The sequence below is a fragment of the Sardina pilchardus genome, chromosome 13 (genome assembly GCF_963854185.1).
Source record: "Sardina pilchardus chromosome 13, fSarPil1.1, whole genome shotgun sequence".
Classification (NCBI taxonomy): domain Eukaryota; kingdom Metazoa; phylum Chordata; class Actinopteri; order Clupeiformes; family Clupeidae; genus Sardina; species Sardina pilchardus.
Genome location: NC_085006.1, coordinates 9,642,694 through 9,656,999, shown reverse-complemented (window position 1 = coordinate 9,656,999; position 14,306 = coordinate 9,642,694). Strand labels below are relative to the sequence as shown.

At 42.8% G+C, this 14,306-nt stretch overlaps 1 protein-coding gene across 3 annotated transcripts; it reads left to right on the top strand.

The window, feature by feature from the left end:
• Positions 1-64: 64 nt before the first annotated feature.
• slc13a5b (solute carrier family 13 member 5b) lies at positions 65-10,650 on the top strand. 3 transcript variants are annotated; one of them, XM_062551767.1, is made up of 14 exons: positions 65-154; positions 965-1,104; positions 1,489-1,642; positions 3,334-3,462; positions 3,843-3,979; positions 4,206-4,417; positions 4,859-5,033; positions 5,249-5,371; positions 5,623-5,835; positions 6,016-6,119; positions 6,327-6,448; positions 6,663-6,824; positions 8,717-8,854; positions 9,213-10,650. In XM_062551767.1, the coding sequence occupies exons 2-14, from the start codon at positions 1,061-1,063 to the stop codon at positions 9,336-9,338; spliced, it is 1,839 nt and encodes a 612-aa protein (XP_062407751.1). In that variant the 5' UTR covers positions 65-154; positions 965-1,060; the 3' UTR covers positions 9,339-10,650. The 3 variants fall into 3 exon arrangements, with proteins under 3 accessions (XP_062407751.1, XP_062407752.1, XP_062407753.1); XM_062551768.1 differs by lacking the exon at positions 965-1,104 and having other exon boundaries at positions 72-154; positions 1,533-1,642; XM_062551769.1 differs by lacking the exon at positions 65-154 and having other exon boundaries at positions 1,034-1,104; positions 1,533-1,642.
• The last annotated feature ends 3,656 nt before the right edge of the window (positions 10,651-14,306 follow it).

Here is a 14,306-nt window from a genome sequence, read left to right as displayed (position 1 = left end):
GTGTTCAAGAATGTTCGCGATAAAGGCGAAAAATTAAAGTAGGCATAACGTTAAATTACAAAAAGACACATTTTGTATTTAGTGGTGTGAGCATTTTTTTTTAATCAATAATTAAATAATAATGTGATTTCCCAGTTTCCAGAGAATGGATAAGGTATGGGTTTCTCTACTACAGAAAGAGTGGCAGGCGCTTCACGCGCGCCCCATCACGCATATGTATTTAAAAAATGTCACTCGCTATTGGCCTAAAGTTATTTTAGTGAAAATAAGCATTGTTTGTATAATCTGGAAAAATAAGGCGTAGAGTGGGGCATTATATTTTGTCAAAAGCGCATTTGTGTGTGTGTGTGTGTCTGTGTGTGTGCCGTGGCAAAGAGCTACGCCAGCTATGGCCTGTTAAACATGCCCTTAATCTCCACCTCGTGACATATTTGTCTTCTGATCTCTGACTCTCGTGAAGGCTCAAATGCGGACAGGGTCTACTTCAGTAGGCTAATCTGCATTTCTAGCGCCTTTATTAAAACCGAAATATAAATTGGACGCAGAAATGCACTTTTAAACTGCCATAGGCCTACACAAGCTCTTTTTTTTTTTTTTTTTTTTTTTTTTTGCAGGTAGCCTATTTAGATGATCATAGGCCATCATAGGAGTAGGCCTAAGCTAATTGTTTTTCACATTGGAAAGTAAAATGCTCTAACAATAATGCTTATGATAAAAAAATCATGATAACAATAACGATAATAAGATAATCATCATCATCATGTTGCTTATGAGAGAGGCCTTACATAGGCTATTTCTAAGAGGTTAGCCGTGCCCATTGCAAAGTTTTTCTTTTTTATTATTATTTATTTTATTTTTATCTTTTTGAATAGGCTACAGCCTATAGTGTCTCCTAAACGAGGTTAGTTAACTATACAATATTATGACTGTTACTTGGCCTATTACTTTACCACTTCCACCACAGCTTGTTGGTTATTTCTCTGCACCTTCCAATATCAACCACAGGAGGGCAATGTAAGCTGCAAAGAAAACTCTTTAGCAGTCCACAGACAAGCGCATCATGAACGTGCCTGGAGAGCCTATTCGCTTAGGAAAATGCAATAGGTGAGGTGATGGTTACATTGAGTAATTTGGCTTAATTGTAAGCGACCGACTAGGCTACCCATAGGTAGGCCCTATATTGTTTTGCCATTTGTAGCAATTGCCGAATAGGCCTATTGCCAGAAAATAGGCCTACGTTTAACATTTTAAAGGAAATGTAGTTCACTCATACGTCATTTCAGACTAAATAAATTGCAGGTGCCATTGTTTAGTAGCCATAAGCAATATGCACACTTGAAGAGTTAGGCTACAGCGATTGTTCAAGATTTTTTTATATATAGCCTAGGCCTATAAAGAAGATTTACAGCGGTTCCCCCCTATGCACTAAGCAACCTCTCCCTCCCGCCCTCCCTCTCTCCCTCTCCCTCTCGCCGCCTCTCTAAAAAGACGGCTCCAGCAGCATCAAACTTCTTCACGCCTGTTGCTTCTAGTCTACAGGATGGCACCATCACTGAAAGTCCTTTGGAATGTGAAGAATGGAATGATTCTCTGCTTAACACCGTGTCTTCTTCTGCCCCTTCCTCTTGTCATAGGAACGCCGGTATGTTTATTATCCTTAAATTGCAGTGTTTGAAAATATAGTCATGAAGTAAATAGGCTGTTAAAACACATTTTGATTAGGCTAGCCTACTCTTTTTTTTAGGAAGTCTCTAAATAGGCCTATGTGAAAATAGATCCTATTGAGAAAGGTGGCTGTGATTGTCTTTATTTTTCATTTAGCCTAAATGTTCGATAAGTCTATTAAAACATGAATCCTCAGACACGTGAGAAGTCTGTTGTCTTGCAAATGCATAACGCATGTTAAGATTTGTTGTTTTAACCCTTTGTTGGTTTACAGCCTACCACATGTGTTATGTAGGCTAGCGTGGGAATCGTCACGATATTGCTTTCTCTGAATGATGGGTATTGTAGGCTCCGAACTGTTCGCTAGGTGTTATTTAAACTTTAGCACAGGTTATTAAATGTTATTATTATATGCGGTCTTCATTGCATTTTTATCCAGTCCCTTAGAACTGGACTAGGAACACCTGCAAAAGATCAAGGTCAAGTTCAAGGTCTGGGTGACTCCTCTGCATAACTTTTTTCATCCCAATGGCCTCAGACAGTGAGACCAGTTTATTACTTAAGAGAAAATAATGTCAGGATATAAGGAAATTATGTAACTTTTCCATCATATGTCCAGGACCTGCTGGCATGACCCGCCTTAATAGTTATAATCAGTGTTAGATGATACAACGCAAACAGTATTTGGGCTCTTGTTCTTGTTAGGCACTGGTTATAATAACTTAATATGAGGTGTTTGTGCCTATAATTGTAGGCCTAGTACTTCATGGGGAAATGTGGCCATTATTTCAAAGAGACTGAAACCACAGTGATTGTGATGGGAATACACATTCTAATTGTAGAATGTAGCTTTAGTTTAGAGTAACGCTTGAAGTTCAGAGGAGACGGGATGAATGCAGGTGAGTCACAAACTGAAGAGGGGTGTTAATTGGACATTGTTTTAAAACAAGGGTGATACATTACCTCTAGAAGGATAAGAATATAAATCAAGAAAACACAATAACATAGGCTATTTCTCTTGCATCAATTATACATGAGTTTTACTTTTATGTCCTTTGTCATCATTGAGTAATCATAACAAACATGCTAGGCAGAGCCCCAAGTGTGTTTTCTGCGGGAAGTAAATGTCAAGCCTGGGACCAGTGTGGTTATCCCTTGCTTGGCCGACAACACGTTTTCTACTTGTGGGCCAGTGAAGATTGTACGTGGGCCGTGAGAACTTTCTACACAGGCTCACTATGGTTTAGAACAAGGGGTCTGCTGAACCTTTGGGCTTTGTACAGTATAGGTCTCTGAGGTCCAGCCAGTGGAAGTCCTGGATTGACCTACAAGGCCATTGTGGGTTATCTCTTGGTACTCCTTTCTGAGTAAGGCCACAGAAAACCCATGAGTGTATCAGCCAGAGCACCATATTGAAAGTGTTCTTGGTCACGTGATGTAACAATTGCTGAATTATATGATAGCCAAGATGATACAGGTGAAACACAACTCATCAAGTATGACAATGCAAGATGTTGTTTATGTAAAATAAGATACTAAACTGCAGTTTACTGGACAACAAACATTTTCATCATTGGGGCAAAATCTTCTAATCTGGTTATAAATATATAAATCTTCTGCGTGGTTTTGATGGTGTGTTGTGTTCTGTGTTTCCTGTCTGGTTTACAGGAGGCATGCTGTGCTTACGTGATCGTGCTGATGGCAGTATACTGGTGCAGCGAGGCTCTGCCTCTGGCCGTCACCGCCCTCATGCCTGTTGTCCTCTTCCCCATGTTTGGCATCATGACCTCCAAAGTGGTACATCATCAGTCAACAAGACCTTTGATTCTTCGTATACTGTACTTACTCATTTGGTTGTCGCTTTTATCCCAAGTGACTTACATACTGTAGGCCTATGTCAATCATTATAAGGGCTAGTCTCTCCAGAACAACTTGGGGTTAAGTGCCTTGCTCAAGGGCACAGCGGTGAAAGCCAGGAACTCAACCCACAACTTTTCTGGCTACTGTATGAAGGGCAGGCTTCCCATATACGGATGAAGGCTAGCCCTGGATTAAAAGAGAGCCTCAGTGGAGAGTTCCGTTGACTTAAGGCCAAAAATCCATAAAGGCCAAAAGTTTAAAAGGTTTATTCTGCAAGTGTTCCTTGGACTTGTTTAACTTGTGAATGCTTCTCCAAGGTGTGCATGCAGTACCTGAAAGACACCAACATGTTGTTTGTGGGTGGACTGATGGTGGCCGTAGCAGTGGAACACTGGAACCTGCACAAGCGAATCGCTCTGAGAGTGCTACTCATTGTTGGGGTTCGGCCTGCTCTGTGAGTGAACCGAATATCCAATGGCTAGAAAAAAAGGAATGACCTTGTCTACATTTTGTGATTTAGATATCTCATTATCTTATAGAGTTCATGTAACTCATAGTCATAAGTAAAATAGGTGGTTCAGACTGCAGTCCTGTGCCTGCATGACTACAATCACTGTCCATTCAGGCTCCTGTCTTGGTGTTCCCCTGACCTAGCCTGTGTCTCTGGCTTCACTATATAGCTTGATGCTTGGTTTCATGGGAGTGACAGCCTTCCTGTCCATGTGGATCAGTAACACAGCCACCACGGCCATGATGGTGCCCATCGTGCAGGCCGTGCTTGAGCAACTCAACACCCACGAAATGGAGATGCCAGAGATTCTCTCCTCCGAGGAGCCTAACCGCCCAGCTGAGGCCGAGTACAAACAGTCTGAGAAGCAGAGAGATGGACAAGGTGAGCAGCAGCAGCCGCGGCCTACTGGTTAGGGCGTTGAGCTTGTAACCAGAGGGTTGCCGGTTCGAACCCCGACCAGTCCACGGCTGAAGCCCTTGAGCAAGGCACTTAACCCCTCACTGCTCCCCGAGCACCGCTGTTGTGCAGGCAGCTCACTGCTCTGGGTTATTGTGTGTTCACTTCACTGTGTGCTGTATGTGTTCACTAATTCATTAATTGGGATAAATGTAGAGACCGAATTTCCCTCACGGGATGAAAGAAGTATATATACTTATGCAAAGAATAAAGGTTGATATCCAGACTTAGAAGCAGAAAACAAGTTCAGATCTAGATTCATATGGAGTGTGTCACACCAGTACTTTTACAAGATACAAAGACACAACACAAACCATAATAATGATAATGCATTTTGTATTGAATATCCGTCTCTTTGTACTGCAGTGGTAGTGAATGGGCTAGATGCGTCAGTGGAGGCCACCAGGAGGATGGAGGCCAAGGAGAGACTGTGGATGTGTAAAGGCATGACCCTGTGCGTTTGCTACGCCGCCAGCATCGGAGGAACAGCCACCCTCACCGGCACTGGGCCAAACTTGGTGCTCAAGGGCCAGATGAACCAGTGAGTAACAGTGCAGACCTTCCCCCTGACTCACACACACACACACACACACACACACACACACACACACTTACTTAGTCTGCGCACTCTTAAGTGTAGGTTATCAAGCATTGCACGGAATTGCATGGGAGGCGTTGCGTCAGTAGTTGTTGGGATTATGGTATTTCTTTGTTGTTTTGCCTTCATAATTCTTGTGGTTTGAACCGCTCTTCCAGGCTCTTTCCTCAGAATGGCGATGTCATCAATTTTGCCTCCTGGTTTGGCTTTGCCTTTCCAAACATGATCCTCATGTTGACCATGGCCTGGCTCTGGCTCCAGTTCGTCTTCATGGGATTTAAGTGAGTGCACCCACCCTCTGGGAAACAAACTACCTCCGGTACATAAAACCACACTCCAGAAGGCCTATCATCTAACTGTGATATCTCTTCTCCTCGTATCTTTCTCTGATGTTGCTTTCTCACGCTTTCTCCACCACACCACAAAAGTCTTCTCCTCTGATATTTTTTTCTTATCTTCTTTGTTGCTCTCTCTGTCTGTCTGTCTCTCTCTCTCTCTCTCTCTCTCTCTCCCTCTCTCCACTATCATGTAGTATCAAGAAGACATGGGGCTGTGGTGCTGAGAAGTCCGAGAAGGAGATTGCTGCCTACAACGTCATCCGCGAGGAGCATCGGCAACTGGGGCCCATGTCCTTCGGCGAGCTGAGCGTGCTGGGTCTCTTCACCCTGCTGGTGGTGTTGTGGTTTACCCGCGACCCCGGCTTTGTGGCAGGATGGGCCACCCACATCTTCAACTCAGAGGCAGAGTATGTGCCTCAGTGATCTGACCTATTGTACCGTGCCTAGACAGGTTGGCAGAAGGCAGCTCTAGACATAATATCAATAAACTACCTGACTATTTCAGGTTCTGTTGAATGTGGTATTCTGAAGATTATCTTAAATATTGTTTGTTTTGGGTTGATGTTAAAGCTCTTTTAAACTTTCAGATATGTGACAGATGCAACTGTGGCAGTCTTCATTGCTGTATTGCTCTTCGTCCTCCCCTCAAAACCACCTCAGCTAAAGCAGTGGTTTTCATGTTTCAACGCAGGTGATTTTACAATCTCACTCCGTACTCACACTAAAAAATATACAATAGCTAACAAAAACCCAGACATATATACAGCATCATTATATATTCCATCTTGTTTCATCATAGAACCTCTCAGGTTGGCTTGATACAGTTTGAGAGGTTCATTTTTCCTGTGAGAGGTTTGCTGGCTGTCTCACAGACTGATTTGCTTATGTCTCACCACAGACTCGCAGGCCACACCTGCTCCTGTCCCAGCCCTGCTCAGCTGGAAGGTGGCCCAGAAGAAGCTGCCCTGGAACATTGTGCTCCTCTTAGGGGGAGGGTTCGCCCTAGCCAAGGGTAGCGAGGTGCGTCGACAAACTATTCAGAGATGTTTGTGTGTTTAACAACATACAGTACATCTTGCACGTTGCATGCCGTTCAGTACACACAGGTGGCACATCTCTATTTCCTGCTACAATATAACATCTCATCCATTTACTACTATCATCATTTGTGTGTCATGTCGGAAAATACAGTAAACCAAAAGGTCTAACACAGTCTTGTCTTGGCTCTTTCCAGCTATCGGGCTTGTCTAAGTTGATGGGGAGTCACTTGACCCCTCTACACAGCATTCCTCCCTGGGCCATAGCCATCATCCTCTGCCTCCTGATCGCTTCGTTCACCGAGTGCACCAGCAATGTGGCCACTGCCACGCTCTTCCTGCCCGTCCTGGCCTCCATGGTAAGAGCTTACGGTGTTGTCCTCCTAAATTGCACTGCAAGATTTACCTCTGGCCTTTTTTACTATAAAGAAAGATGAGGGTTGCATCGTATAGTAAGAGTGTGCAACAAAAACGTTTTTCGCAGCTCAATATTCTACGTGTGTCTTTTTGTGCATTGTGTTATTTTTTTTTTCAAAGACTCCTTTCTAAGCAGCTCCTGAAAAAACACAATGTAGAATATCACGCAACCAATCACCCAATCAGCAAACAATTCCTTTTTAAGTAAACCTGAAACTTTGACTCCATTATGGCTCTCAGAGTACCATTCAACAGCTTTGCTACTGAGGAAGCTGGGGCAGTAAAGTCATTCATTTCACACCATTGATGGATAATAGCATCTCATTGGTGCAGTTGCCAGCCCAGTGCGTGCCCTAAGGAAGCGATTGCCAATGAGAGAGGAGCGTTGAAATGCCGCCCAGCAGACAACTGGCCTGGATTTACATGCTTGAATGCCCATTCCTGTCAGCTAACTCAGTAGGGCTGAACTACTTAGTGGCCCCTTCCTCTGGGCCTCTTCAACCTGTGTCAGTGTGTGTTTGTGTGTTTGTGTGTGTGTGTGTGTGTGTGTGTGTGTGTGTGTGTGTGTGTGTGTGTGTGTGTGTGTGTGTGTGTGTGTGTGTGTGTGTGTGTGTGTGTGTGGCTATGTGTGTGTGTGTGTGTGTGTGTGTGTGAAAGTGTGTGTGTGAAAGTGTGTGTCTCCATCCATCTCTGTGTCCAAGTCACCCCATTCCATTCTGACTGATTGCATCACTGATCACCATCTGTGTATTCAGTGAGCAGCTCCGAGTGTGGAATGTGTCAAGTGAGAGTATTGAGAATGAGATTTATTCAGAGCCAAAGCCAGTTGGGGGTGTATGAAGTCTCATAGACACCCTCACAATAGAGAGAAAGAGCTGGGAATGTATAGTAGTTGTGTGCCAACAATCCACTGATTGCTCTTGTAGTGTAGTGTGTGTGGTTTGGTGTCCGTGAGAGAGTGTCTTTGAAAGAGCAAGTCAACCAACAATTTTCTAGCGTCCATGATAGGTAATTACTTCAGATCTGAACAAATGTATTGTGTGTGGTGGTTTTGAGAGCACTCATTACTCAGTGCCACCAAATCAAAAGTTCTTCATAATGGGAAGAGGTTAGAGATCTCTGTTACAAGAATCCCAAGACCTGTAAAAGCCACATTAGAAAAAAATATTACATAGAATGGTTATGAAGATGTGTACATCTATTTTGAATGTGTACATTGATTTGAAGAAGGTCTGTTATAGATGGGTCTCAGCACATTACACCCCCTGTTGTTGCTGCTGCTGGTGATATGGTTATTTCTGTGCACATTTTGTTTAACCAGTATTTGTGTGGTAAACCCAAACAATTGTGCAAGATTATGTCTTTATCCTTCAGATTAAGCTAAAAGCAGGTGGCTTGTTCTTTTCATTGTTCTGTTAAACAAAATCCCAGACCCTCCCCCCTTCTGCCCAAGCACAATATTGAGCATCTAAAGATCTTGACGTAGAATGTGTCAGCTCTTAATGTCTGGCTTTTCACCGCATGAGTGTGTGGATCATGTCTGCCATTTTTGCAGACGTGAGTCAATTTTGGCCACATCATCCAGCCACGCTGCTGCTTAATTACACCCACTTAATGAAAGTCTTGAGAACCGAAAGCAAGCGCTTTTAATGAAAGTCCTCGGCGCAGAAAACCAGCACTTGGATCTGAGTTATGAGCCGGTGATTATGGCCTGGGAAAAGCAGAAAAAAAGCGTAGCACCCAAAAAAAGAAGAGGCCATAGGAAGAAGGTCTTTTGAGAAGGCTCAGCTGGATTTCAGCATGTCGTGCTAACATATGTTCCTTTTGATTACAGTCTCAGTCCATTGGAATGAACCCTCTGTATGTCATGGTGCCCTGCACTCTCAGTGCCTCTTTCGCCTTCATGCTCCCTGTGGCCACCCCTCCCAACGCCATTGTGTTTTCCCATGGCTACCTCAAGGTCTCCGACATGGTGAGTTATTTCTCTGTACGTGCGCCACAGCCATGGAGTGGAAAACGGATGAGTGCAGTGGCTATATAGTTATGGCGGAAGTCATCCAGCCAAGTTGCGCGGTGCGACTGAACCACTATTCATTCTTAAGTTGCCGCAAGTCTTTCATTTATTGTGAGATCATTGTGTAATTTGAATGGAGTGTTCCTTGTTTTTCCCCCCCACACAACTTTATAAGCTCTCGTTTTGTTCCAGTGGCCTGTGCGACTGTTCGTAATCCTGCCCCTCAGCCCACAGAACCATTGTGACATTTCATTATAGTGTAATTGCTTTTTTCAAAAGACTGGCAAGTCATATTTTGTTGCGTCATCTCCCGCAGGCCAAGACTGGCGTAGTGATGAACATCATCGGAATCATCTGCATCACGCTGTCCATCAACTGCTGGGGGCGGGCCATGTTTCACCTGGACTCCTTCCCTGCCTGGGCCAACATGACCGCCGTGTGAGACGCAGCGGTGGCAAAGACTCATGGGAAAGCGCTCAGGGGTGCTGCTCTTGTCCTCTTCATCAGCTGGGACCCGAGAGGAGCGAGGCGGCACTGAGAGACTCTCTGACTCTCTGAGGCTGACTGAGTGGAGGACGCTCCAGAGTCTGTTTGGTCTGCTGTAGTGTCACTCCAGTGTCAAGCTTGTGTAGTCAGTCCTGTAGGATAATGTTCAATGGATCTATTCCAGATACGCTGTATTTTTTTTAGCATTTTAAAAATACCTGCACATGCCTATGAAAGTATTGCAAAAAGGTGAAATGTTTTTAACTGGGTTTTAACCAGGTGCTTTGTTTTATTCAGTGGCGTACAATTGGACTTGATGTATTTGAAGACAACTGTGTGTACGCAGTCATTTTTACCTAATATTCAGCTTTTTTACTTAAAGATGAAAAAGACTGAACCTTGTAATGGATTTGCTTCTAGGTTGCAATGCATGGGGAATCTCTTGTCTTATTTGTCTTGGGTCAGTTATATACTAAGCATCAGGTAATATCTGTACGTTTTAACTTTTTGCATTTGGACTATTTTGACATGGTGCTAACCGGTTCCTAAATTCTGTATACATTACAGACTATGTGCCTTAAGACTTGATGCTTATCATGGCACTTAAGAACCAGCCCAGGCAACCACTAGCTATTTTATATTCTATGCCGCTGCCATTTTGCAATCTTTGAGTTTTCTTTGTCTTAAATTATTTACATGGATTCTCTGGCATTTCAATGTACTTTCCTTATTAATCAAACCATGCTTGCCACAGCTGGATCATTTCGTAGAGTTTCAATGCACTTCAAATCCCCTTTAAGATACTGTATGAAGAATGTGTATGCCATTGATATGATCATCCAATTTTAAGTCAATGCAATGGAAACTGCACAAAGGTCACACTGTGAATATGTTGTGTTGTGGATATTTATTATACACAGTGTAATATAAAATATATTGACATTATATGAGATGTTGCCATTTTGAACCACAACTATCAAACTTGTTATGAAAAAATGCACTCTACTTAAACACAATTGTCATGTTTGACTAATACAGTATGTCACGATTCAGTGTCTTCACTTTAACATTTATATTGAATGGTTCTCCATAGCATTTCATGCGTTTTACAGTATATAATTACATACACAATGTACACATCTGCAATTAACTTTTTTATTAATAGTCTACTCTGAAAAGACAAACTAAGGTGTGTACTGTATTTGTATGTGAAATTCAAGTCACAGGCGAAATGATTTCAGTTTCAACTGAGTCACCTAAAGGTCACTTCTAATAAATCATTCAACCACTGACTCTCATGCAGTATGTTTGCCTTATTTTAAAAGATAATTATATTTGAGAAACAGCTTAATTACCACTGTTCTGTCATGTAAAATTACAACTCGAACACTTGGCACAGGGCTCCCTGGAGTCATCAGAAACAATGGTTTGTATGGTTTTGTGCATGGGTAATTCTGGTAGTGGTAGACAGTGACATGTGTGACCAGGGTCAGGTTTGGTTCTAGACTGGGTGTCAGCCAAAGGAATTTTCCATTTAAAAAAAAAAAAAGTCAGCTAGCTCTAGAGGTGTTCCTCTGCTAGGCTACACTTTGTCCTTAACCCTACACCCTCAACCCCCACCCCCACCCCCACCCCCTAGTGGCCCTGTGGATGACTACAGTACATCACAAATAGCTTTTCCTGGGGTTGCATAAAAATGTGTCTGTTTCCATTTCAGACCTTTCGATGAACTCACAACACACTATTGAGCCCTCTGCATGCTGTCACATACCTACTGAATATTAATTTTGTCCCATATATACACTCATGTCTCACAAATGTTTAATCCATGAATGCCTATATCCAGGTCACTCAGACAACCTGACACAATGTCCACTTTAATGAACACATACATGCATGTTACTACAGTATTTTTTTAATAACCAGTGTTAATGACCAATATTTTGAGCATCGTGTATGGTGATGTATTAACAAAATGTACTTTTTTGAAGATAACACACTGCCCCTTAAAACAAACCACTGAGAGTGGGGTATTTGGATACACTCATAGTCATATTATCAAGACTATCATCAAGACTATCATTTCTGCATAACTTGCTTGTAGTGTTTTTGAAACAGCAAACCCAGTTCATGTTGTTCACCCCAGTTGCTCCTTGACATAGTGCAACTGTTATAATAATCCCAGCTCTGTAAATTTGCCCACTTTTGGACATACAACAAAAGGCGAGGTACATTCCAAGGGAGAGACTCTTTGGTCAAGTAAAATGTGCATGCTAAAGAAAAGGCTTAGTAAAGACTGAGTAATTGTAGCTTCAGAGAGATCCTGGTGCTATATAACTGTCAGGATTATATAATATACCATTGCCCTTGAAACTTGTTGGCATGGTCAGGTAATTCCAAAACAAATCAATGATTTTAGACAGCAGTTTATGTTCTGTAAATACAGGCAAAAAAAAACTATTCTTACCAGGCGCAGAAATGTGGTCTTGCCCAAAATAACTTAAGGTCTTTCATATGAAGACAAAGAATATCACGTTGTGCCAGCATGCATGTCTGGACTCTCTTCCAGAAACCATTGCCAACGAGGCCACAGCACCTCTATAGTTGGCCTCTCTATTCTTTACCCCAGCACAGAACACAGAATGAATGGGCAGCAGTCCTTGGCACGAATCAAAAACATGCCTTGTGTTAGGTTATATCCCTAAGGTAACAGTTAAGGGATAATTTGTCTGGTGTACCAGTCCAAGACGTGCGGGAATTCTCTGTGTGTTTTTTGGTTACCGCTAGCACCTGTTGTGTGTGTGTGTGTGTGTGTTGTGTGTGTTGTGTGTGTGTGTGTGTGTGTGTGTGTGTGTATGTGTGTGTGTGTGTGTGTGTGTGTGTGTGTGTGTGTGTGCGTGTGTGTGTGTGTGTGTGTGTGTGTCGTGGGGTATGGGTAAAACCCTAAATCATGAAGCCTACCCAACTGTACAATCTACATCAAACTATTCCAGTACAACACTAGGCATTGCATAACTCTGTCCTGTTCTTCTCTTGACCTTTCCTTTGGTTTTCCTCAACCAGTAAAATGCAGAGTGGCCGGCGTGGGCATGGGGCAGTGCAGAGTGTGCTACACAGCTGTTATCCCACACAAGGATGACTTCACGCAGCTCCTGTGGTCACTGGAGCTCCAGGATTAATGAAACCCCTACGTTGCGACACAGACAAGTGACCAGACTTCACACAACTGCACATTTACAGACTCCAGCTGTGGGCTCGCACTGCCCACCCCGGCACAACAACAACACAACTTGCCTTCTGCTAACAACACAGGTAGAGTCTAGGTGAGAATTTCTCGCCGTGCTGGAATATGCTTGAAAAGCTGGCATGTTTCATGTGCTCCTATAAGCATGCATATTGAAGGCCAAATGGCAGGTGGCAGATTCAGAGCCACTCCGCCATATGTATATTACGCAACTAAGTCAGGGAAAAAAAAATACATATACAATTGCCTGACTCCCAACCACAAAGTCTCATTTTTGTATTGGGACAATTAAACATTATACATAGAGAGTGTGCCTTTAACAAGCGGTTGGACATGCACTGCTGCCGTGATCACTATGATCTTGGGTCTTAGGGGGAAAAAACAGATATAATTACAGTGCCTTTCTCTCTCTTTGCTGCTCTTCAAACACCCACTCATTATCCAATTGAAACAAGCGTGTGTATATCACAGCCTCCATTATTGGTGGCTATATATACATTTAAGTGTTCGAAGAGAAGAGTAAGCATGAAATTCTCTTTGCTGGGGTTGCATAAAAATGTGACTCCAGTTCCAGGTCTTTTGATGAACTCACGACAAAGTGCTTAACCCTGTGTCTAAAACATGCAACCCTGCTATTAGATATATAGTCAGTCACATATAGACTTGCATTTTACAAACTTTTTAGCCCTACAGAAAGGGCTTGTCTCACCATATGTCTATAATAACCTTGGAGAAGTATAATGAAAATTAAATGGAGGAGATCCCATTCTACATCTTTCCCTGAAACGGTCATGGCCAGTTTTGGAAGAGGGAAAGTAAGCTCTTTGAAGAAAGACATAACATAGTTAAATACATAACTCAAAATGTATATACTTGGCTGCCAAGTAACAAGTGTGTTCTACATCTGCTTTAAAAAATGAAAAAACTGTACAATGTAATGGGACAATTACAAGAACTAACAGATAATCCTCTTCATAGTGACACATACCGTATGTTCTACATGAAAAACTAAAAGCAATAAAGTATAAAGGACATCTAACACTTTCAGATTCACATATTCAGTACATCCTTTGAACTACCCAACTCAAACCGTTGCTGTTCCAAGGACTTTGTTTTTTTCATGAGAGTCTTACAAGGTATGATAAAAATAAAAAGAAAAACATAAATACATATTTGTAGACGAACCTGGAAACTGTAGCTCAAAATGTGACCATAACAACTGCCTCTGCATGGGAGGTCAGGCACTGTCTGTAAAAGCTGTAAACACAGAGACGAGTGATTCACAGCATGCAATCCCTATCCCTACTTGAACACACCTCAGGCAGAGTGGGAGCTCTCCAACCCAACATGGAGACCCACCCACATGGATAATGTGATAGCACGGCACTAGTGATGAGCTCTAATGACAGCCACATACTATCTATTCCAATGGCGTGCGTGGCAGGGAGGTTATGCCGCCAGTTCAAAGTAGAGGGGGGAAATGACATGGGTTAGGAGAGTTGGTTAAGAGCTCAACTGGGAGTTGGGCCAGGACACCAGGATTGCCATCCCTGTTCCTTCAGGGAAAGGACACGGGATCTTTAATTACTAGGCCTACAGCGCATCTGGCCATTCGTCTGTAGCACAGAGGCTTTGTCATCGCTCCCAAATGCTGTTCCCTCAACCAATGAAAAGAGTGCC